General features: G+C 34.2%; 1 protein-coding gene across 2 annotated transcripts in view; it reads right to left on the bottom strand.

Moving 5' to 3' along the window:
• The window catches only part of LMNTD1 (lamin tail domain containing 1), a 243,623-nt gene that overhangs the window by 120,406 nt on the left and 99,765 nt on the right, over positions 1–23,452 (bottom strand). Inside the window, exons 1-6 of one of the 2 annotated variants that reach the window (XM_011946990.1) lie at positions 21,583–21,801; positions 21,384–21,503; positions 18,087–18,316; positions 15,176–15,356; positions 1,649–1,835; positions 983–1,102 (exon numbers count right to left, since the gene is read on the bottom strand). In XM_011946990.1, the coding sequence (XP_011802380.1) occupies positions 983–1,102; positions 1,649–1,835; positions 15,176–15,356; positions 18,087–18,316; positions 21,384–21,433 (768 nt within the window). In that variant the 5' untranslated portion in view covers positions 21,434–21,503; positions 21,583–21,801. Of the gene's footprint in view, positions 1–982; positions 1,103–1,648; positions 1,836–15,175; positions 15,357–18,086; positions 18,317–21,383; positions 21,504–21,582; positions 21,802–23,452 lie in introns of those variants that run through there. The other variant, XM_011946991.1, reaches the window with a different exon arrangement.

Raw genomic sequence — 23,452 nt, 5'->3', positions numbered from 1 at the left:
AATCATTTTGAAAAAGGATTAACTTTTTTGTTGTTGCAAAAAGGAATACCTTTGAACCTTAATGGTGTGTCCATGGATATATATTTATGCCAATATTATACCAAGAGAAAGGTTGAGTGAAAATATAAAATTGCCAAATACTGGGAACAAATTACACAAAGCTAGTGCTAATATGCTTAATTTTATAAGGAGTAAAGTATAGTCATTTCAAATTAATATTGTGGGCTCTTTCATTAGAATATTAGTTCCTTGAGTGCAGATACTATATCTTAATCTGTTATATTCCCAGTACTTAGCATAGCTCTAAAATAGAGAAGAGTCTCAATAAATATTTGAGAAATGAAAAAATAAATAGAAAAGACCCGTATTGAGTACCTTCCTTATCCCACTCTTCAGGCTAAATATCACAAATAAAATCTTCCCTCGACTTTGAAAGTTGAAGAGGCTTCTTAGGAATATGAGATATCAAGATTATTTTTGCCAAATTGTAAGACGCTCTGGGGCCCTCTGACACTGGGAAGAGAACGCTGTGGATTTGCCTGATGTGTTGTGGCATTTAGTGATGGTTCTATCCAAGCTTTAAGGATAAAAAGAATAATCGAGTGAGCTAAGAGGATGGGAAACGTAAGGATAACTATCCATTCTATGAAAAACTAGCCCAAATGCCCATCAAGCAACAAGTGGATAAAGAAAATGTGGTATATACATACCATGGAATACCACCACTTAAGAACTAATGAGTGCTCTCCCATTTGACAACATGGTTATTCCAAACACCATGTTCCCCCAAAACTATTGAAATTTTTTAAAAATAATAAATTTATAAGAAACTGACAATAAAATAATCTTTTAGGCATAAAGTCAATTTTACTGACATTTATGCACTTAGACACATTGTATAAAATGAAAAGAATACAAAATACAGATATGCTCGATAAGCACAATATTTTTAAAAAACAATTGTTAAGAACCAGAAACTAACTTGACCGTTTGGTTTGCACAGGATTGTTATACAATCGGGACTTGCTCTAAACTTGTCTTGTTCCTTCCAAAGAAAATCTGATGGAGGTTGATGCTTTGCTTCAGATGCTGCTGCCCACACCTGTAATAAAATTGTTAATGACAAATGCCACTGGAGTTGAATACAATTTTGTAAATGCCATAGGGTTACTGCAACATAATCTTTCTGAACAGATGAGGTTTTAAAATGTAATGACTATATCATATACAATGTCAAGCTATGCAACACCAAACAGCTGCTCTACAGGGATTAAAGGAAAAAACAAAAAAGAGAGGAACCCTCCTGTGTCAGCTAATTACCTGTTCTCTAAGCAATCTCTTTGCTTGTCTTTTCAGGTTTATATTTACTTGGTTTCAGGAAATTAAAAATTTCATTTTAATAGTTAAATTATAAAAACAAAAGATATTGTACGCAAAATTGAAAACAGCTGTGGAAATTTAACTGTGGGTATTAACTTACATCCAGAAGATGGACAAAGTGTGGTAATTAACCAACAACAACAAAATCACACCTTATGTACAGGTCCAGATAGAGTGATAACGAGACAGTGCTGAGCCACAGACTGACAGCGTCAACAAGTTTGTCCTGTACGATTCTAATGTACAGTATTTATCCTCTTATACTCACTGTTACTGTGGAACTGGCATGCATTACAATGTTTGGAAGGAATCGGTACAAAGAAATGGTTTGTCCATTCACATTTTGCTGGAGAATGTGATCTCCAATTGCCATTTCTTTGTCAAGGGAAGAGTTAATGAGCTTCACGAACAAACCCTTGACATTCACTTCAGCTATTTCAATGTCTCCAAGAGAACTAGAAAATAAAACACAAATATTGTAAGGCGCCTTCAGATAGGAGTGTTTTTGACTCACTTTAAGAAGTGAATAATAAAGTACTTGAAAGTTGTTCTTAAACTGTATATTCTATTGGCCAAGTTCTATATAGAAGTAGTATATTTTGTAACCTCAGACAAATGGCTTGAGTTTTTAGTTCTATTTCTTTATCTGTGCAATAAAATAATCCATTTCACTTAAAATAAAGAAAACCTAAAAAGTATTTTAGGTGTCAAGGTATAAAAGCCACAGGAAGTTGTGAATTATAATAGTTTAAATTTCCTACTGTTCAGGATAAAATCACTGAGACATGAAACTCTCAAAAGTAGATCAAGAGACAAATCATTTACTTTATTTCTGATAAAGTGACTAAAGATAAATAGCAACTGTGATTAAAAGATTTTTGAAAGGCAAAAACTTTAAATAAACATAAGATGGTATTTTTCACCTTTTCGCTTGCCTTGAGAGCTTCCTATGTATGATCCAGGGACCAGGCTAATCATTTACATATCATTATATATCATCGTTTTTCAGATTGCGAGTCACAACTTACTAGTAGGTCAAAACTCACTTTGGTAAGCAAGGACCCCCATCTTAAAAATAAGATACATCCATCCGTACCAATAATAATAACAATACTACTTATACATCAGGCACCTAAAAACACTATCTAACATCTCTATATGTATATCTACATCTATGTTTCTATTTATTTATCTATCTCTATATATAATTCTCCACAATTTCTCATCCAGAGTTCCAAAATCCAGAAAGCTCTGAAAAACCAAACAAAAATTTTTTAAAACAGATTTGAAGAAAAGCCTGGTCCAAAACGCAGGTGAGGCTATTTATAGTCTTTGTTCATGGTTTATGTGAATATTTATATATTTTTCTGTGAAAAGATTAATGTTTGATTTTTGATACTTCCGTAATCCCTGACAGGGTGTTTACATAATATGTGTTCTAAAATTTCCTTTCCTAAAATTGTCAACATTCTGAATTTGGAAATACATAATTCCCCAAGTATTTTGGTGAAGGTATTGTGGACTCATGATAACTCATATAATTCACACAATAACATACATATTTCTCATTGAAATACTTCTACATATTTCTTATTGAAGGTCACATTCAAAAAATGTGAGAATATTGTATTATCTCATTTAATTCTTAAAACAGCTCAGGTAGTATTTTTAGCCCCATTTTATAGATAGAGAAACTGAGGTTTACAGAGATTAATTCCCATGTCCGAGGTCACTCAATAAATGTTAACCCTTGTTCTTCTGTGTCACTCAACAAGTAAAATCTCAAATAAGTTTGACCTAACCATTCAGGTTGTTTAAATTCTGTACACACCATGGTGGTTGAACTCTGCAAGAAAATGCACACACAAAGATAGTTGCTACCAAAATCTTAGTGGTCTCCAACCACATCTGGGCCCTTGCTGACTGACAGCAAGTTGTCATCTTCATGAGCCAAGTCAGAAACTTCTGCCATCCTTCAACAATGTTCAGATCCCTGCCCCATATCTCTATTCTCACTCTTGGAAAATTATCTCACTAAGAAAACATGACCATCAGAGAGACTAGTGCATTTCCCTGCTTCCCACTTAGAAACAGGCTCTCCTAGGCTTTCCTATAGCCGAGCCCACTTTTTCTCTGTAGCCCACCCCATTTCCGTGGAAGAGGCCCCCTCTCCCATCTGCAGTGAAGCCCTCTAATCACCAACTCCTCCTGATGCTTCAGCAACTCAGTCCCCTCATTGTCCTTCCTTTCTCCTTTAACACCAGCTTATCCCTCTGGACTACCTATTTCCCCCAAATAGTTATATATCCTTTAGGGGCTACCACCTTAACAAAGAAAAAAGAGAAAAGGCCTTTTCCAGCTTACCATTCCTACTGCCATCACAACCTAGCTTTTGGAAAAGGCTATGTCACTAATTAATCACTGATTAATCACCTCTTATTTACCTCACAACCACCTACCACTGCCAAAGACCCAGATGACCAGTGCCCTTCACAATCAGTAAATTGAGTGGCAACTGTTAGTCTATATCTTCATGTCTTCTCAGTACTGGCCTCTGCCAGACATGCCCTCTTTTTGGAAACTGTTGTCTTTGTTTCTTCAAGTCGACTGTTTTGCCTCTAAGAGTCTTGTTACTTTTCAGCCCCTTTTTCAGATTTCACCCAGGCCCTTCACGCATCTCCCAGATGTTGATCCCTGGGATTCTGTTCTTAGCCCTCTTTTATTTCCCCCATTTATCCTTATAGGTGATGTTATCCATGAACAGTGTTTACTAACCATAAATACACTCATGACTACTAAAACTAAATCTCTTGCCTTCCTACTGAGCTTCAGATCCACAGAAACAACTGACCACAAGATCCCAAAAGGTACCTCTGAACTCAACACGTTGGTCTGTTGTAAATTTACTCTCCCAACTAGAAAACTATTCCAGTAAATTACATCGTTTACCCTGTTGGTGAAGCCTGAAACTTCCATCACTGTCCCAGTTTCTTATCCTTCATTCCTTATTCGTGACCAGGTTCTGCTGATTCTTCCTTTTCGGTGGCATCTGTTTACATTTTCTCTCCATCGCTGTTACTGCTGCCTTTATCACGCTCTCATCATCTCCATGAGACATTGAATCAGCATCCTAATTATTGTCTTCAGTCTTATCCCCTTCTACGCATTCTCCACTTTGCTTCCAGAGCAATCTTTGTACAATCCAAACCTATTTCTGCTTCCTTCCTGGAAATCCTTCAATATCTTACCATTTCCTTCTATAGAAAACACAAACATCACAGCACTCAAACAAAGCCCTACCTTATCTGTCAGCTTCTTTAACCCCCTTTTCCTTACTTCCTACCTTATGCTTAAACTGCAACCATAAAGAATTGCTTGCAAGAGCATAATTCATGCTGCTGTAGGCTTCACTCACCATGCACACACATACTATTTCCTCTTCTTGTTTCCCATATCCTTATAAACACTTCAAATTTTCAGCCTTCTTATTTTTTTTTTCCTATCATGGGTACAAAATGGAATCTCATTGCACTTAAATTTGTTTTTCGCTGATTATAGTGCAGTTACACAAGCTGCTTATTGGCCACTCAGTTTCCCCCTTCAATGAATTACCTGTTCATATCATTTCATTCACTTTTCTGAATTTACATTTTTATAATTGATTTGTGGTATTCATAGCATAGTATTTAATTATATGCACATATTTTCTGCAAGAAGAGATTTTAAAAATGCTTCATCTATAATGTTTCCTATGGTACAGTTTATATTTCTAAAATTTTTACTGTAATAAAATTTATCAATCTTTTTCTTTATAGTTTCTGCTTTTTGTGTCCTATATAAGAAATCTTTCCCTGCTCTTATGTCATATTTTCTTTTAAATGTTTCAATAATTTGCTTTGAACAGCTTGATTTGTCTGTATATATATGTGTGTGAGAGTGTATTTCATATAAGGAGCTAATTTTCCTACTTATGTTTATTAGATTGTCCATCATCTCCCTGCTGATTTGTAATGTCACCTTAGTCAAACAGCAAGTTTCTGAATATTATAAGGCTTCCTAGCTATTCCGTTGATCTAGCTGTTCATCCTGTGTCTATACCAAATGGGTTTAATTTGTATTGTTTTAGATGAAGTCTTGGCTTTGGTTGGACAAGTCCCCTCTGATTTTCTTTTCCAATATTGTGTTAACTCTTTTTAGACTTTAACCCTTTGTGGTAAGCAAAATAGCTGTCCAAAGATGTCTATCTCTAATCTCTGGATCCTGTGAGTATGTTATGTTAGATGGCAAAAAGAACTTTGCAGATGTAACTAAAGTTATGGATGTTAAGATAGGGAGATTCGCCTAGGTTATTCAGGTGAATTAATCTAATCAATGAACCCTTGAAATTAGAGAATTTGCTCCAGCTGGAAGCAGAAGAGAGCTGCAGTGGGAGGGAAGACAGAGAGACTCCAAATAAAAGAAGGATTTGATGCACTGTTGCTGGTTCTGAGATGTAGCGGCTCATCTGCAAGGACTGGGGAGAAGCCTTTTGAAGCTAAGGGTGACTGCATGCTGACAGTTAGTAAGGAAGTACTATCACTGCAAGGAATTGAATTTGGCCAACAACCTCAAAGAGCTTGGAAGCAGATTTATTTCAGCGTCCAGATAAGAGCCAGTTTGACATCTTAATTTTGACCTTGTAAAACTCTAAGAAATCAGCTGAGACAATCCAGACTTATGACCTAGGGAACTATGTGTTAATAAGTGGGTACTATTCATGTTATTTTAAGTCACTAAGTTGGTGATAATTTATTATGGCAGCAATAGAACACTAATATATATTTCTTGTGATTTTAGAGTCAGTTTGTCAGAAATGTTGCCGAGTTGGCCTACGGTTTCAGTCCCAATGTCCTCACTGGATATTTAGTCTAGTGTCTCGTTATTCCATTTTTCTGTTGATAAACCAACTGCCAGCCAATATTTTGGTTGTTTCTTTGAGGGCAAATGTCCTTTTTCTCTGGTTGACTTTAAGACTTTTTTTTTGCATCTTCTGTTTTAAAAAGTTTTTTTTTTTTTTTAAACAATGTATCTAGGTTTGTTTGCTGGCTTGTTTTCTGTCTTTTATCCTGTTGGACGTTGGTAGTACTTCTTGAACATTTGGCTTGATGTCTTTCATTAGTCTGGGAAAATTCTCTCCTGTATTTCCATCAATACCATTCTACCTCCATCTTTCTTCTCCTTCAGTGACTTTAAATAGAAGTAGATTAAAGCCTTATTTGTCTCTTATGCTTGTTTATAACCTTGCTATCTGTGATTCAGTCTAGATATTTACTTCTGAGAATATTTCAGTAATTTTCTGTTATATCAAGTGTAATTTTAAACCCACCTAATAATAATTTCCATTGTTGGATTTTTTTTTTTTTTTTTTACTTCGAGAACTTGTTTATGATTCTTTTAGTTCCCAGGTTTATGTTAAATTTTTTATCTTGTCGTTTAATTACTTGAATATTGTAGTCATTGCTAGTTTGAAATCCTGGTCAGATGACTACAATGTCTGGACCTTCTAGGCCTGTTTCTGGTGTCCATTTTTAATCTTGGTGTTTGGTCCACTCTTCTCTTTTGTACACTTTTTTTGTTTCTTTGTTTTTTGTTTAGTGCCTAGTATTACAGAGAAAAAACTGCAGAGATAATTTAAGGTTCTGTATAATATTTTTTCACTCAAGATTTACTTTTGCTTCTGGTAGGCATCTAAGTTGGGAACAAATCACTTTAAATTAAATGTGAAATAATTTGACACTGTACCGGTCTGTTTTGCATATAGCCTTACTCTTCGTCTTTCCTTGAATTTCCAACTGAAAGCCTCAAGTGACCCTCCGTTTTTTTTTTATAGGCCCTAAATGCCTATATTCACCCAGTGAATTTTTATTCACCCAGTCCTATGAATCTTGAGAAAAACTTCTAATTTCTCAGCCTCTTAGTTGCAGCTGTCAAAATTGGCCGCTGTATTCAGGAGAAAAGTGGCTCTAATTGTCAGGCTATCACTCTGGATTTTGTCTCTCAGAGGAGGAATTATGAAAATAATGGGTGTAACCTTCTATGAAATCTCTCAATATACACTATCAAATTCCCTTCAAAATAGTGGTCTCACCTGCGTTGTATGAGAATGCCTTTTTTATAGAGGCTCACTTTTGAACAATTTATGTCATAATTTCTTCTTCTTTTTCTTTTGCATTATCATTATGGTTCTTGCCAAATTTTGGATGTAACATTTTACTCTTTGACATCCCTGGAACACCATTGTATCATCCTCATCTTACTGTTACTAAATTCTCTGCAGGTTGTTTTTATTTTTTGAGAGAGCATCCTTTTGTTTTTCAGACTTACTTTTTCTGCCTGGGAAGATGTGCACTAATTTGACTTTTGTTTTTAAACGGGTAAGACCTTGGAATAGCTCAGCTATTCCTTTGTTATTATACATATAGCTGGATATTTACAGTTATTTTTCAAAAATCCTTCATTATACAAGCAAAGTGCTTATTCATTAACCTTAAATTTTTATTTTATGCATATACATAGAATACATAGAATAAATGTTCTTGTCTGAAGGAGAAAACAACATTGTCCATATCAGAGCCCTTTATTTGCCTTCTTTTTGATATAAGATCAATGCATGCAAGTTCCGAGAGGCGGGCTGTTAATCTGCTGTCACACAACCTTTAGTGGTTATCTTTTTCTCTTCCCTGCCAGCCTTCCCGTTTACCTTTAGTAGGAAAGTGACTTGAGACCTCTACATATAATTTGTGATTGGCTAAGAGTGGAGAGTGATGTTGCAATCACCATCAGTAGCCTTTGCACAGTCTTTATTTATAAAGAGATTGGGGAGATACATGGCTGTGTCACTTTTTAAACAAAATTACTTTCCATTATTTAAGCACTAATTTATCTGTTTGTTGGGCTCTCCTTGATAGCTCCATGCTATTTGTCTGCTTTTAAGTTTCTGATATTCTGCAGTTTGCTAAAATTATCTTTGAAGTTTCAGTTCTTCCAACCTGTATATACCTATCATTTCCCATATAGGTGTTTTTAATTGAGGGCATATGGGCTGATTAGGGGATACAGCATTTAAGAGTCCTTAAATTTTTAAAGGACCAACTTAGAAAGTCTCAGGGAACTTAATTCAGTTCATTGGGACTATAAGAACCCTGATGCCTACAAGTTTTGATGGTAGATCCTTAATGTAATGGAGGTGTAAATTTGTACATCACTACTACAAGGTTCTAAATCATCCAAGGGAAAAATAAATGGGGATTAGTCTGAATAACAATCCTATGGGAAGATGAGGATATTTGCAGCCTCAAAATTGTTTTAAACTAGAACGATTCGTGTGTTTATCATGATCTCAGTGAGGCCCATCTGAATTCAGAGCTTACTATCATTTTGACTATAGACATGTAGGATGCAGAATTTCTTGGGGGTTGAGATGGAGGATGAATGAGAAGTTAGCCTTCTTAATACAGTTTGGTCACACCTGAGACATTTAGAACTAAACTTGAAGCCAAGGTAAGGTCTTGGATATAGTGTCAGGGAGCATGTGTAACTAGTGAAAATCCTAATAATGTCTCTACTTTGTTTCCTGTTTACCTACAACTCCTTTTTTTTCTTCTGCTGGCAGATATTAAACAAATCCCTACAGATAGTGGGTGGTAGTAGGAAAGAAACAACAGCTTTGATTGAAAACAACAGAATTGAGAATCAGCTTCTGTTTCCAGCCTAGATGAAGCTATAAGAAATGACTTTGGCCTTCCATCTGAAACAACTAAAAATCTGGAAAAATACAAGAAACAGTATTTTTGAAGATATTTGATACTGGTCAAAAAAGAATAGTGATACTTGAGAGACAGAAGAGAAATGTAGTGAGACTTAAAATTTTCCCAGACTATTTCTCGAGAAAATTTCCAGGCTGCATCATGGAAGGTGCATCCTCTCTGACTTGAGGAGATGGAGCTGCGAGTCTGAAGAGACCAAGGTGGCTGGAGGTCACAAGCGGAGTATCAAACACGGGAAGCTGCAGAAAGAGCACTGGCGATTTTCAGATGGTCCCCTTTGAGTATTTAGCAGAAGATTGATCAGCACATGTATTTGACTGTAGAAAAAGACCATTTTGAAAAGATTAGAAGGAACAGTACTTGAAGCTCTCACAGGGTAAGGAAGTTCCCACCAGCCAGACTGAAAAACCTCACAATTAATGGGGCCTTGCATAGAGTACTAAGGAGACTTTTGCCTCAGTAGTGGAGAATAATAACAAAGTGAAAATATTGCTTTGCTTCCACCTAACAAGCTATAAAAGCTAGTCCTTAACGCCTTAAACTATTTCCAAGTAACTTAAGTGGGTCCCAGAAAAAAACTCAAGAAATGAAAATTCATAGAAATACAAAAATATTCTAAGCCCCCAAACAAGGTAAAATCCACAATTTCTGGCATACAATAAAAAATTACCAGGCATGCAAATAAATTGAAAAATACAACCCATAACAAGGAGAAAAATCAATCAAAAATGATGCAGAACTGACACAGATGTTAGAAACAGTGGAAAAGGAAACATCCTTATAACTGTATTTGTATGTTGAAAATGTAGAGACATGACTGAGATTTAAAAATACACTGGATGGGATTAACATAATAGTAGTCATTGTAGGTGAAAAGATCAGTGAGCATGAAAACATAATGATAGATACCATCCAAAAAGAAACAATCAGAGGAAAAAGTACATAGAAAGTTATAAAACAACAGAGCATTAGTAAACTATGGTACAACTTCAAGTGGCCTAATGTATGTGAAATTGGAGTCCCTTAAAAGGAGAGAGGAAGCAGGGGCAAAATATATTGAAGAAATAATGGTAAAAAATTTTCCATTTTGAATTTTAAAATTCAAAATCCATAAATATGCTAATCAAAAAAGTGTAACAACCCCAAGCATAGGAAATTTGAAGAAATTTACACCAGGCGCATCATAATCAAATCTCCCAAAAACAATGATAATGAGAACATCTTAAAAGCAGAATGAGGGGGAAAAAAGAGACATATTTGTGCAGAGGAACAAATATAAGAATGACAGAAAATTTACTAGAAACAATTTAGACAAAAGATAGTAGAGCAAGATCTTGAAAATATTCAAGAAATGAGAAAAACTGGGACAAAGAGTAAACAAATAACAAGATGGTAGACTTAACCTAATCATAGTAATGATAACCTTAAATGTAAATAGTTTAAATGCCCCAATGAAAAGACATTTTTCAGATTGGCTAAAAGAGCAAGTCTCAACTATACGCTACCTACAAGACATGCACTCTAAATATAAAGACACAAATAGTTCAAAAGTTAAATTATGGAAAAATATATACCATGCTAACACCAGTAAAAAGAAGGCTCCTGTGGCTATATTAACATCAGACAAAATATATTTCAGAACAAAGAATATTGCCAGGATAAAGAAAGTCATTTCATAATGACACAAGGATCAATTCATCAGAAGAATATAACATTCCTAAATGTTTCTGTTCCTACATCTAATAACAAAGCTTTAGAATACATGAAACAAAAGTGATTGAATTGCAAGGGAGAAATCAACAAATCCACAACTTTAGTAGATATTAATACCTCTCTCTCAATAATTGATACAAGTAGTCAAAAAATCAGCAAAAACACAGTAGACAACACTATCAACCAACATGACATGGTTGAGGTGAAACACTCTACTAAACAACAGCAGAACATATATTCTTTTCAAGTGCACCTAGAACATTTACCAGAATAATTAATATCCTGGCTATAAAATAGGTCTCAGTAAATATAAAAGGATTCAAGTCATACAAAGTAAGTTCTTTGACCACAATGGAATTTAATTAGAAATCAGTAACAAGAAGATAATCTGGAAAATCACTGGAACTGAAAAATCTGTAAAACACTTTGAAACTAAATAACACACTTTTCAATTACCCAAGGATCAAAAAGAAAATGAGAATTAAAAAGTATTTTGAACTGAATGAAAATAAAAATACAACATATTAAAATTTGTGGGATGCCACTAAGCTGTACCTAGAGGAAAATTTATAATACCAAATTCCTGTAGTATCAGAAGAGAAGAAGGTGTCAAATCAATGACCTCAAATTTCACCTTAAAAATTAGGTTAGAAAAAAAATCAAGTAAAGCCCAAAGTAGAAGAAAGGGAATGTAGCCCCAAATGAAAATCAATTAAATAAAAAACAAAAAAATAGGGGAAACAAATATAACCAAACACATATTCTTTGAGCTCAATAAAACTAAATCTCCAGTGATACTGATCAGGAAAAAGAGAAGACACAGATGACCATATGAGAAATGAGAAAGGTGATGCCAATAAAGATTCTACAGTTATTAAAAGGATAATAAGAGAATATTATAAATGACATTATGCAAAAAAATTGACAACTTAGATAAAAATGGACAAATTTACTGAAAGACACAAACTACCCAAGCTTATTCAAGAAGAAATAATTAAAATAACCTAATATCTATTTTAATACAATTTATAGTTTTAAAACTTTACCACAAAGAAATTCCAGGCCCAGATGGCTTCACCAATAAGTTCTATAAAACATTTATGAAAAAAATTACTTCTACACAATCTCTTCTAGAAAAGCATAAAGAAGAAACTATATCCCATCTCATTTCATAAAGAGTGGACATACCCTGATACCAAAAGAGACAAGGACATTACAGGAAAAGAAAACTACAGACCGATAATCTTTACAAACATTGAGGCAAAAATTTGAAACATTATTTTAACAAATGGAATTCAAACTATATTAAAACATAAACATTATGACCAAATGTTTATTGTAAAAGTACAAGGGTGTTTAATATTAAAAAAGGAAAACCATATGATCATCTCACTAGATACATAAAAAGTATTTGATACGATTCAACATCATGGAAAAAAACCAACCTTTTTGTTTGTTGATATATTTTTTTTAGTCTCAATTTCATTTATTTTTCTCTGATCTTTATTGTTTCTTTTCTTCTACTAATTTTCAGTTTGTTTTTTTCTTGCTTTCCTAGTTCCTTGAGATGCATTGTTAGATTGTTTACTTGAAGCTTTTCTACTTTTTTGATACAGGTATTTATTGCTATAAACTTCCCTTTTAGTACTGCTTTTTTTGTATCCCAGAGATTTTGGTATGTTGTGTTTCCATTTCCATTTGTTTCAAGACATTTTTAAGTTTTCTTCTCAATTTCCTCACTGATCTATTGGTTGCTCTGAAGTGTTTTTCTTAATTTCCATGTGTTTGTGCATTTTCCTAGGTTCCTCTTCTTGATTTCTGGTCACAAAAGTACTTGACATAATTACTTGAATGTGGTCACAAAAGTACTTGACATAATTTTTGCTTTTTTGATATTTGTTTTGTGGCTTAAGAGAGAGTCTATTCAGGAAAATGTTCCATGTGCTGATGAAAAGAATGTATATTCTGTGGCAATTGGGTGAACTGTTCTGCACATGTCAGGCCCAGTTGGTCTAGTGTGCAATTTAACTCTGATGTTTCTTTACGATTTGTCTGGTTCATCTGTCCATTACTGAAAATAGGATGTTAAAGTGCCCTACTACTGTACTGCGGTCTATATCTCTGTTTAAATCTATTCATGTTTGCTTTATATACTTGGGAGCTTTGGTGTTGGGTGCACAGATATTTATAATTATTATACCTTCTTGCTGAATTGACCCTTTTATCATTATATAGTGACCTTATTTGTCTCTTTTTATAGTCATTGATTTGTAGTCGATTTTATCTGATATGAGTATAGCTATGCTTACTCTTTTTTTGTTTCCAGTTGAATGGAATATGTTTTTCCATCCCTTCACTTTCAGTCTGTGTGCCTTTGTAGGTGAAGTGGGCTTCTTGTAGGCAGCATACAGCTGGATTTTGTTTCCTTATCCCTAAGCCACTCTATGCCTTTTGAGAATCGAGTCCATTTACATTCAGTATTATTATTGATAAGAAGAACTTATTTCTTGTTTTGGGGTTGTTTTATAACTTGTCTCTTCCTTTTGTCCTTTATTACTATATTCTTTTGTGGTTAAGTAATTTTCTTTGGTAGTATATTTTAATTCATTGCTTTTAATTTTTTGTGAATCTATTATAGATTTTTGCATTGTGGTTACACGAGGTTTACAAAAAACATCTTACAGCTATGACAAGTTATTTTAAAGAGATGAATACTTAAAGCATGAAGGAAAGAATAGAAAGAAAGAATCGAAACAAAGAAAAAATCTCTAGACTAGAACTCCATCCTTCCATATTTTGACTGTTAGTTTTCTCCATTTACATATTTTTATACAGCCTATCTTTTAGCAGATTACTATAGCTATTACTGTTTTTGATAGATTTTTCTTTTGGGATTCACACTAGAGTAATGAGTGGATTGTATACCACAATTACAATTCTGGGTTTTTCCATGTACTTAATTTTACCAGAGATTTTATACTTTCAAGTGTTTTATTTTTGAACATTAGTGTTTTTCTCTTTCAGATTGAAGAACTCTCTTTAGCATTTCTTATAAGATAGGTCTGGCGGTGGTGAATTCTCTTAACTTTTGTTTGGGAAAGATTTTATCTCTTCATATTTGAAATATAGCTTGGTTGGATACACTATTCTTGGATAGCAGGGTTTTAACACATTAAAAACACTGTCTCATTCCCTCCTGACCTACCTGGTTTCCACTGAGAAGTCTGTTGCTAGACACATTCTTTTCTCTTGCAGCTTTTAGGTTCTTCTCTTTGTCCTTGACCTCTGGAGAGCTTAATTATTATATGAGTGTTTTTCACTTCTCTGTGGCCTCAGGAATTCTCTCATCCTCATATTTGAGTTCTGAGATACTGCTGATGATAATGATAATCTTGGCACTGTGTATTTGTTTTTGTTTTCTGGGGTGGCTGGATAAGAACTGAAGACAGCTTGCTTCTACACCACCATTTTTAATAGGATTGCATTTTAACAGAAGCTTTAAACATTTTATTTTGTTCTAAACTGCTCATAATTTTAACATAGTAGGTACTGAAGGATCTGATGAGGTGTTTTTAGACAATAGAGCAAATGCTTAGGTATTCTCCACTGTTAAATTGTAATAGGGCATGGGTGATTGATTTTAGGAAACATGGCATAAAGGGAGAGAAAATTTCCTTCATATCTGACCCTCAACTCTGATTTCTTTTAGCCATCTACTGACTTCTATCAACATATGCTTATTACTAGTATTTCAAATTCAGTATATTGTTCACGTAATAAATAAGGCAGGGTTATATTAATATAAACGAATAGATCATAACTCTTTTATTTTAGTCCTAATATCAACTTTCTTCCTGATCAATTTCTTTTTACATAGATACTAACAGTCATAAAAATGGATCAATGAAGTAAAAATTTATCTTTCTCCTTCTGTCTTGAACTCAAGAGCTACTAGAAGAAAACACATATATTAGATCCATCTAAATAATTCAACAACAATAAAAAGTGTCTTGAATAATTGAGTTGACCCTATTAGTAAAGATTACTTAGCACTGTTTACTCTGGCATCTTTGAAGAATTCACATTTTTTGTTTGGTCCTTTAGACCATTTTATCAATTTATTTTAATTGCTCAGAAGATGAAACAGTTATATTTCAATGAACTGATTATTGTTTAGATAAAATAATGCATATAACTATAGATTAGAACTTTATTTTCTGCTGACTTATTTTCCTACCCTGACAGAAGACATTAAGTAGTTCAAATAAAATACGTACCTGGCGGTAAATTGGCCAACTTCTTCAAGAATCATAGAAAAGTATTTTAAAGTTTTCGGAGTGTAGTTTGAGTGTGCTGTAAGTTTCTTTGAATCACCAAACAGAGAAAGAAAATAATCTTCTCCATCTCCAATCATGGGTGATTCATCTTGTTTCTTTGGAACCAAGAAGGGGCTGGCATCTTTCAAGTAAACCAAAGAAATAAGTAACCAGGAGAGAAGTAAATAAAATGACATTAAAAGGACCCAGAGCCATTATCTTTATTCTCTGCTTCTACAAAATTATATTTTTACATTTTAATATCACTATCACACTTAATAAGTATAGTTAGAAGCTTTAAACAAAAATCCATAAAATAATCAGTAAGTGGATATTTATAGTGACATCTTCAATTCCTAGAGATTATTTCAGTTATCCTAAACAATAAATTATATCATTAGTATAATGACTCTTTAACTGATTATTTAGTTGTACTAGAAGCATCATCAATTTTTAAATAGGAAAAACATTTGATTCTGTCAAATGTAGATATGTTACGTATAAATATAGCCTTATTCTACTTCATGTATGCTAAAATTCCCAAATGACCACCCATAAATTAAAACCTCATATGAATCCTTTCCTACAGTGGTTAGTACTTTTGTCAGGTAAAGACATAAACTTCCTCTATTTAATTAAAATACTTTATTAGAAAGATAAAGTAATGCTTAATCAGATTCTAGTGTCCTATTCGAAGTTTGCTCTTTTAAATCCTCACTACTTTGATTCAAATACAAAATAGGTTTCATAATTTTAAACATAAAGAGCCATTCTGGGGACAAATCTAATAATACATCCGCAAAGAGAGAGTTACACTACAAAGACACATCGTGATGAAGTGGAAAGAACAATGAGTCTTGCATTTAGACAGACTTGTAATTATAATTCAGTTCTGCCATTTACTAAGCCAAGTGATGTAAATTTTCCACGTTTCCATTTTCCTGAACATAAAATAAAGATATCACTACCTTGTATAATGAGATAAGAGAGCTGAAGATCATGTAGGTGTCTAGCATAATATTTAATATTTATCTGCTAGTAAATGATAGCTATTATTACAGTACAGAGTTTTGGTTAATGTGACTCTCGGTCCAAAATCCTCAAAGGATTAAGACAATCTAGAGTTTGAATCTTACATCTTTAGCAAAACCAAAACAGGTGAAAGATACAAAGGAATAAAATCATCATTCTTAAAGAAGATTCCTCAAAGTATTTTGTTGAGAAAAAAAGAAACATTTGGAATTACATTAATTCATTCTCAGTCGAGTACTTCTCCTTAATCCTTAAATTCCTTTGAGAAAGGATAATATATAGCATCTTTCTTAATGGCTCATCTCGAGAAATAAAGGCCTTGCTATTTCAAGAGAAAAGAAGACACATTAACTTTGGTCCCAGTTGTTATTTTGTCTAGAACAAAAGATGGCAATGAACCAAGTGCAACAAATCTCAGTGAACCTAGACATCTACCTAGAGAAGTGGAATCTACAGTAATGGAAGGAGAAGACTGCATCCTAATTCAGCTCCCATACTGTAAGGGGAAGCCACTGTATTTCATTTTTTTGCCCCATTGCAAAGAGCCAAAGTTTAACCCAAATATAGAACATATGCCATGATGATATAATGGTGAATGACAGAAAATCTTTTCTTCCCAGATCTAAAATTTGTATTTGCATTTTCAGTATGTGGGTTTTGGTCATCCTAAAGGTCAGTGTAAACTTAGGAGGTTTCTTGGGAAATTTTATATTTGTCATACAACAAAGGAAACATAGGGAATATGACCATTATGGCAGGAGAAAAAAAACCCTATATAACTTGATGGCAGGAGAAAAAACCCTATATAACCTGCATCAAAGATTTTTAAAAAATATCAGAAACAAAATGAAATATAGATGAGGGGCAGCCAGGCTGTAAATGAGTACAGAATGGTAGAGGATAATGGAGGCATCAGATAGTCACTGGACTATTTGTGCTACCAGTTTTGAAACTTGTTAGTTGATTGGCAATTGAAATACAAACTCCAAATCTATGAACAACTAATGTTTATTGAGTGTTCATTATGTGCTAGGTAATTTTCATAAAATTTAATCCTTAGGATAGCCCTGTGACATTTCTATTTTAATCTCCATTTTGCAGTGGTGGAAAATGAGATGCTGAGATGTTAAGTACTCTACCTGATGCCTAACATTGTAGAAAAACAGTAGGGCCTGTGTTTTAAAGGATGATAGTGTCTTCAGTAAACCACAAAACATACCCTCAAAGTTCCCTAAACATGGTGAGAAACAAACACCCTAGAGCATGGGTATTGCTGAGCACATTGTTGGTAACAGTCAAAACTTTACTTTTTCTGATCATAGTACCCTTTTCATTTTCCTCTCCTTCAAGTTCTCCTTATTGTTTTACCACTTTCTCTCCATTATTTTATACCTACTTTATGCTACATCTTTGTCTCATCTACCTGTCTATTCCTTACTTAAGCCATACATCTCCTAAAGGCACAAAGTACACAAGATATGGCTTAAACCTTCTGGCAGTGTTCAGAGAAAGGGCAGTTAATGCTATACATTGGAATTTTTAATTCTCTAGCAATTCTAATGTATGTTAGCAGTCAACTCATGAACCATCGTGATAACTCAAGACATCTTAATTATAAGGATGATATATCTGGCACATGCATGTATGTGGCCTGAATTTAACACCCCAGTTCTAGGATCAGTGATGACCATAGTTAAGTTACTTTTCATAAGATACTAAGAAGTTAGCATTTTGGGGGACTAATAATAAAACATCATGCTGGCTGAGAGTCATATATGCAATCTATTGAAATATATGCTTTAAAAGTACTCTAAAAATATGGGGTTCATATTTTGCTTACCCAAACTGTTTTCCACTCGGGAAAAGCTACCTGCAGTAGCTTTAGAAGTCAATTGTCCAGTTGTTGATATAGTTACTCCACTAATCTGAGGACTAGACAGATGATAACCAAGAGGCATTCCACTGGATAATGAAGATGACAATGGCAGTGTTGTGGCAACCGAACCCATCATCTTTGGGGAAAAATGTACTAAAGAATATACTGGGGGAGTTCCAAGTTTGTCTTCTCTTCTGTGTACAAAAAATATAATAAACAAAACAAATAAATAAGAAAGTAAAACTGGCTGTTAATAAAAGAAGCATGGGCTATCATTATTACCCAGAATTCTGCTTTTCAAAGGTAATATGCATCCAACACAAGCATAATAGCATCTTGTATTTCTAGTTCTAACAATCTAAATAAAACACTTTATTATCAATTTATTATATGCTTTAAAATATTTGAAAATTAACAAATTTCTATTGTAGATGGTTCTGAAAATGTGTAAGTAGAAAAAAGATAATACTAATCATTACAATACCACCAACAAGACATTTTACCATCTCCTTCCAGGCTTTTAAATGTATTTTTTTACTCTAAGTTGAGACTTTATAAGCCATTTATACCTCCACTTTGTTCATTTATCATATTTCCCATTTCCATTACCATAAAATCATGATTATAATTCTGGTTTAATATATCATCGTTTCCTTTATGCTTTTCCTTTAATTCCTGTTGCTGGTTAACTAACTTTTCTATATTAAGATTGTTTAGTGAATGTCTGCCTTCAAATAAACTGTACATGTTTGTGTGTGTGTATGTGTATTGGAGGGAATGACAGAAAAGAGAGAGAAAAAAGATCATTTTCACGTACTATTTTTAGTACGTACTAAGTGAATCTTACCATGAACAAAGATTTCCTTTCTTTTTTATAAATATAAAAGCATTTGTTAACTAGCGCACAATCATTGAACAAGGTTCATGAGCTTCAGTACAATGATTTTACAAGTTAAACAACACTTCATTGACATGAATCCTGAAAAGACTTAGGACATTTCATTTTATGAGTCACATTGAGGCTCTTCCCAGTGACCTCAAAGCAATTTTTGAGGGTGCATGTATGTATGCATGCGTGTTCAGTGCTTAAATGGTGAACAAAGTCCTTGAATCCAAACCCTTTATTTCTCTGAAAAATGAGACAAATGGCCAGTTCAACCATTCCCTTTCTGGGGTCCACATATCTATCCACTATAAGTCGGGAACTAATTATTTTGCCTTCATGAATTATCTCTGTTTTGATCTATTTCCCAGAGCTCTTATAAAGTTATTTTAGCCAGCCTCTACATGTTTTTCTTTCAGGTCCTTATAGGAGAATGAGGGCCTGGAGTTTCCTACTCTGCCATCTTGCTGCTGTCACCCTCAATATCTCTTTGTTTACCAAAAGGTATTCACAATCATTTTGTTCTACAATGTGAAAGTTCCTTTATCAGAAATCTTATACCTGGAGAGTTTTGTATTCAAAGCTAGACTGCTCTTAATGTGCCTCTCAGAAGGCACAGACATCTCAGGCAAATTTTTAAAATAATTAAATGGCATTGGCTTTGAAAATGTCATGATTACTAGGCTTTGAAAATGTCATTATTACTAGTTAATAAGCACGTGCACTTAACATCCTGCTGACACTCCAAGAATTCATATTTGTTAGAAAAGCTCTAACCTATGAAGATACACTATTGAATATGACTGTAGAGGTAGTGGGAAGGAGACTTTAGAGGTAAATTGTCAGATTACAGATATTTCATCTTTGTTCAACATGAGACAGGATTGTAAGACAGGACTTTTCCCTGACATTGACTACAACAGCAGAGAAATGTTTTTCTCTTTCAACATTCCTTACATTTGGGCTTCATAATAGACTGGCTAATTCTTTTCAGCATGTTCATTTTATAAGATCTCAATTTTTTTTCCTCTAGTAAAACAATAGCACTTTAAAATAAATTTAATTCCACAAAAGATTCCCGAGAAGCCCTAACAAAATCTTTGCAATCACAGAAACCTGTCCTGGAGCTATAAGGTATTCTTATTTTGGTAGGTGAATAAGAAATTTTTCTTTTCTTTTCCTTTCTTTTTTTTTTTATGAGACAGGGTCTGCTCTGTCATCCAGACTGGAGTATAGTGGTACAATCATAGTTCACTGCAACCACCAACTCCTGGGTTCAAGTGATCCTCCCACCTCAGCCTCCCATGTGCTGAGACTACAGGCGCATGGCACCATGCCTGCTAATTTTGAAAAAAAATTGTGTAGACATGTGGTGTTGCTATGACGCCCAGGCTGGTCTCTAATACTCCTGCCCCCAAGTGATTCTTTTGCCTTGGCCTCCCAAATTGCTGGAATTACAGGCATGAGCCACTATGCCTGGCCAAATAACAAATTTCTAATGGCTGCCTACATCTTTGGAAGAGCTGAGACATTCCAGGAACAAACTCATATGATACAGTCCATCATCTGAACCTTCCACTTGCCTACCTATTAGTCTTCTTTTGGAAGATGAGAGATTTTTCTCAGTGCTTAGTTAACTTTTCCTTAAGCATAAGTAATTTTCTAAGCCCCTTCTTGGTATCTCACTCCTTCTATAATTGATTAACATTAAACCAGGGGCAGTTACAAAAGCTTAAGTCTAGCATTTCAGTGTTACTTTGGGAGATGCTGCATTGATCATATTGATGACAATCATTTCTCAGAGGACCTCTAAGAACAAATATTTAAAAATGGACTTGGACTGAACAATCAACATAGGACTTTTAGGTCCAAAGTAACAATAGCATTAAATTATGTATACTCAATACGTCAATTTTAAAGAAAACATTGGAAAACCAATGGTAATGCTTTAGTTGATGATTTATATTAAATGTAAAAACAGTGATTATAATTTTATATAACATTCTCACAGACATTTCTAAAACCAATATTCTAGTAATTTTTTTTTTGTCCCCAGTTCTATAAAATAGTTCTAGAAAGAAACTATTTCTGTAAATTGGCTTAACATATTAAATGGGAACTTTGGAATCTCAGCTAGGTCATATACTATGGAGATCTGTCCAGGTGGATTTTTATGCTTCTCAAGGACCAGAACCTTATAAAACAGTAGTTGTGGAACTAGTTGTATGCTACAGTCCTTTATTTCTAGAAACTTTGTGAGATGTATTCTAATTCTAACTGGTTCATAAGGTATTAAAACAAAAGCGGTCAAGCATGCCATCATTCCTCCTTTATAACTCAGCTCTAACTCTGCTTTCGTTGCATCTATGCAGGCTCACTGTTCTTGTTTCTCCATCTTATCTTTCTGTTCATAGCCTTTATTCTGCATTTGCCTCCAGAGCTTCCTGAATGTCTTATGTATCTTTCATCTTGGCTAGAAGAGAAGTCTCTTTTCTTTCCTAGGAAAGCAGATCATGACATCAGACAATGAATATCGCTGAGGTTCAAGGCAGATTTTTCTTTCCAAAGTGACCTCACCTGTTAATCCAACTACCTTCAAGCATCAACCACGTTTAATAATTTCTTTACCAAACTAGTACCAGAACCAGAATTCTCATGAGGATATATAAGTACCAACATAGCCAATCCTGATCTTGGCTAAGGATATCAGACAAACCACGGTGAAGGTGTGTAGCATTCACTGGAAGCAGCTTGAGAGACAGGGCAGTAACTTTGCAAAGAGACCTTTATGACTACAATTGTTGCATCTGGCCAACACTGACTCTTAGAACTATGAGGTAATGTCTCCATAGTAACCAAGTTCCAGTTTCTGAACAATTACTATGTTGATGCTGTACCTTCTTTGCAGTTTGCAGACATTAAATAAAGTAATTTGCTCTTAGGAGAGCCATATCTTCTACCAGACTTTGCCACCAAAGTTATTGATATCTTGTTTTGTATTTCTAAGAGTCAAGGCCAGTATGTACATACTGGGGAAATTAATCACAACTCTTTTCTTCTTTTTTTTTCCCTTCTCTCTCTTTCTTGACAAATACTTCGAGCACATGAAAACAGCTAGGCAGCAAGAATAGAAACCATAAAACTTCAATGCAAAAAGAAGCCTATTGGTAGAAATAGTAAAATCAAAGCCAGAACACCTAAATTCTTTGCCTAGTTTTGCCAGCAGTATGATTTAGAAGAAATCACTTAATTCAGTTTCTACTCTGTGTAAAACACTCACACTTCATGTTTCATGATAATGATAGTATGACAATAAAATTAACAAATATGAAAGTACATGATTATATACAGTAATAAGATATATAAATGATGATTACTGGATGAGTGAGTTTATTAAAAATAGTTAATAAGATTCTGCTATTTCTTAAAAACTGGCTAGGTATCATGAATAATACCTGCTTTCAGAAATAATACTAAAATATCTTCTAACATAGATTCGAAAATGATTTTTAAAGATAATAAAGTAACTGTTTTAAAAAGTCGAAAAGAAAAAGTCAAGATGTATAACACATAAGGTAAGTTAAAGGGAAGTAAACGTTTGACTGTATTTCTTCCATCTCAGAGATGTAGCAAAATTCCTTATGAACATTATAGGCCAATTATGTAAATACAGCATTAGAAGATTTATAAATTTTTACTTAGTAAAGAATTAAAAATGGGCTTGTCATTTCTTGTCACTCTCCCAGTCTCCCTACCTGTACCAGTCTGGATGATTTTCTAGCTGTTAAAACTTTCTCTACTTGAACTGCATATATTAGCATAAAGTCATTATGACCTCATTGGTTTTACCAGAGACCCTGCTCATATTTTCCAGCATCTTTTGGAGAAATAAAATTCTGTCAGCTGAGAAAAACTTCTGAAGGCTTTAAATTTGTGAGTGTTTCAATATTCATTCCCCATACCAGACATTTTTCTTTCTATTATTTTTATTATACTTTAAGTTCTAGGGTACATGTGCACAATGTGCAGGTTCGTTACATATGTACACATGTGCCATGTTGTTGTGCTGCACCCATTAACTCATCATTCACGTTAGGTATATCTCCTAATGCTATCCCTTCCCCCTTCCCCTACCCCACAACAGACCCCAGTGTGTGATGTTCCCCACCCTGTGTCCAAGTGTTCTCATTGCTCAATTCCCACCATGAGTGAGAACATGCAGTGTTTGGTTTTCTGTTCTTGCGATAGTTTGCTGAGAATGATGGTTTCCAGCTTCATCCATGTCCCTACAAAGGACACTGTGTGATGTTCCCCACCCTGTGTCCAAGTGTTCTCATTGCTCAATTCCCACCATGAGTGAGAACATGCGGTGTTTGGTTTTCTGTTCTTGCGATAGTTTGCTGAGAATGATGGTTTCCAGCTTCATCCATGTCCCTACAAAGGACAC

The sequence above is a fragment of the Colobus angolensis genome, unplaced genomic scaffold (genome assembly GCF_000951035.1).
Source record: "Colobus angolensis palliatus isolate OR3802 unplaced genomic scaffold, Cang.pa_1.0 Scaffold256, whole genome shotgun sequence".
Lineage (NCBI taxonomy): Eukaryota > Metazoa > Chordata > Mammalia > Primates > Cercopithecidae > Colobus > Colobus angolensis.
This window is presented reverse-complemented; position numbering and strand designations above follow the sequence as displayed.